This window comes from Sinocyclocheilus rhinocerous, unplaced genomic scaffold (assembly GCF_001515625.1).
Source record: "Sinocyclocheilus rhinocerous isolate Xijiao unplaced genomic scaffold, SAMN03320098_v1.1 scaffold693, whole genome shotgun sequence".
Classification (NCBI taxonomy): domain Eukaryota; kingdom Metazoa; phylum Chordata; class Actinopteri; order Cypriniformes; family Cyprinidae; genus Sinocyclocheilus; species Sinocyclocheilus rhinocerous.
Window position 1 is genome coordinate 393,575 of NW_015654933.1, and position 2,236 is coordinate 395,810.

The following is a 2,236-nucleotide window of genomic DNA, read 5'->3' on the forward strand; positions in this document are numbered from 1 at the left end:
AGGCTGCATTTATTTGATCCAAAATACAGTAAAAACAGTAATATTGTGAAATATTTTTACTATTCAAAATAATATTCTATTTTAATATATTTTAAAATATAATTTATTCCTGTGATTTCAAAGCTGAATTTTAGCATCATTACTCCACTCACACGATCCTTCAGAAATCATTATGATATGCTGATTTGCTGCTCAAAAAACATTTATTATTATTATTATTGTTGAAAACAGCCGAGTAGAATTTTTTCAGGTTTCTTTGATGAATACAAAGTTCAGAAGAACAGCATTTATCTAAAATATAGAAATATTTTGTAACATTATAAATGTCTTTATCATCCCTTTTGATCAATTTAAAGCATCCCTGCTAAATAAAAGTATTAATTTCTATTAAAAAAATGATACTGACTCCAAGCTTTTGAATGGCATAGTGTATAATGTTACAAAAGCTTTTTATTTCAGATAAATGCTGATCTTTGGATCTTTCTATTCATCAAAGTATCCCGAAAAAAATGCACTCAACTGTTTTAAATATTGATAATAATAATAAATGTTTCTTGAGCAACAAATCAGCATATTTTCATGATTTAAACAGCTGTTTTAAACAGTAAAAATATTTCACAATATTACTGTTTTTGCTGTACTTTGGATCAAATAAATGCAGGCTTGGTGAGCAGAAGATACTTCTTTAAAGTCATTACAAATCTTACTGTTCAATAACTTGACTGGTAGTGTATGAGCATATAGCATGGGAAAAAATACTAATGTATGAAAGTCAATGAGAAACAGAAACTGAAAGTTAGGAAAATTCTGTCATTATTTACTCACTTTCATTTATGGGTGAAGAACCCCTTTAATGCCCAAAACATCCACACTAATAGACTAACATGAGTATCATCAGTTTGCAGTGAATGTTATGTTTACTGACTAACTGGGACCAAAACACAAAGCCAAGCAGTGGACTGAGATAATGCCACATGACTGCAAACAGTAGAAGTAGATTCAATAACACTGTAATATCATTCAAAGTGACTGTGAAGCTGCAGATATGTCATGAACTGTGTTCCTATGAGGCCAAACTAAACCAACTGCACATCTAACAGAAAGTGTTCATCTAGAAAACACAGCCGGAGAAGCCTGATAAAGACATTAACTGTCTGTAACCACTGAATTCATGAAAATACATGTAATACATTTTGTACATGTTTAGCCCTCGTGTGTTCAATTATACAGCTCGGTCATTTCAGTCCACGTGTCTGGAAATCACATGAATCATGGAGCAGATACATACTGTGTGTGTGTCTGTGTGTGTTCATATACACCTCTCTCACACACACTAATAACACACATACACGCGTTAAAACCTTTATAACGCCACAGCATGACTTGCTAAAACACTAATTACTCTTTAACTGTCCGTCTGGCACGACTAAAAAGTCATAACGATGGTTAAATGACGATTATGCAGATTTTGGAGTGCCTGCACTACTTTTACGTCTCATGTAGACAACTTTTAACCTGTTTTGGTGGAAGTAAAAACTCATTTTATGAGCAGCTAACGTGCTAATGCTAAAACGTTCACAGAACTCCGTAAACAGCGCCAAGCGCAAACAGCAACGAGTCTTTAAAGTTCATTTAAAGTTACAGAGTAATTACAGCGTATTTGAGTGGTTTGACTGGAGTTTTAGTGTGTTTTATTGACATCGCTGGCAGAAAGCTGTTAGCCGTTAGCCGCTAGCAGCGCGCGCTGCCCTCACGCGCTCGCCTCTCACCGTCTCCTCCGCGTCGATGTCGATTTTAAACGTCTGCTGCTGGAGGGTTTTCAGCGTGATCTGCATTTTCGCGTTCTTCTGTGTCGCCGCTGTGGAAACTGACCGAGGGCTGGATCGCTGGCTGTGTTTTTTTCGCCGTGGCTCATCACAGCCTGTCCGCCGCCATTACGCGCGTAAACACTCGACGGCACGTCGCCCTTACGCCGCACTGCGCATGCGCCGCGCACCGACGCGTTTGCGTCACTGCAAGAGCGAGAGCGCTGATGGGAAATTGAGTTTTTGTTGCTTTTCCGTGACTACAGGAGAAAGTAGGAAGTAGGAGGTGTATGTACAGTGTTGGAAAGAAATCAAATCTTTGCATAGTTATGACAGAAAACACTGGCATCTAACAATGCCTTGGAAAAAAAATAAAGCATATACATAAAACCTAAATAGGAAATAAAACAGTTATCAAACAATCATGTGTC

General features: G+C 37.2%; 1 protein-coding gene across 1 annotated transcript in view; it reads right to left on the reverse strand.

The window, feature by feature from the left end:
* The window catches only part of LOC107717761 (UV excision repair protein RAD23 homolog B-like), a 40,928-nt gene extending 38,907 nt beyond the window's left edge, over positions 1–2,021 (reverse strand). Inside the window, exon 1 of the mRNA XM_016524595.1 lies at positions 1,770–2,021. Coding sequence (XP_016380081.1) covers positions 1,770–1,835 — 66 coding nt within the window. The 5' untranslated portion in view covers positions 1,836–2,021. The remainder of the gene's footprint in view (positions 1–1,769) is intronic.
* Between the last annotated feature and the right edge of the window lie 215 nt (positions 2,022–2,236).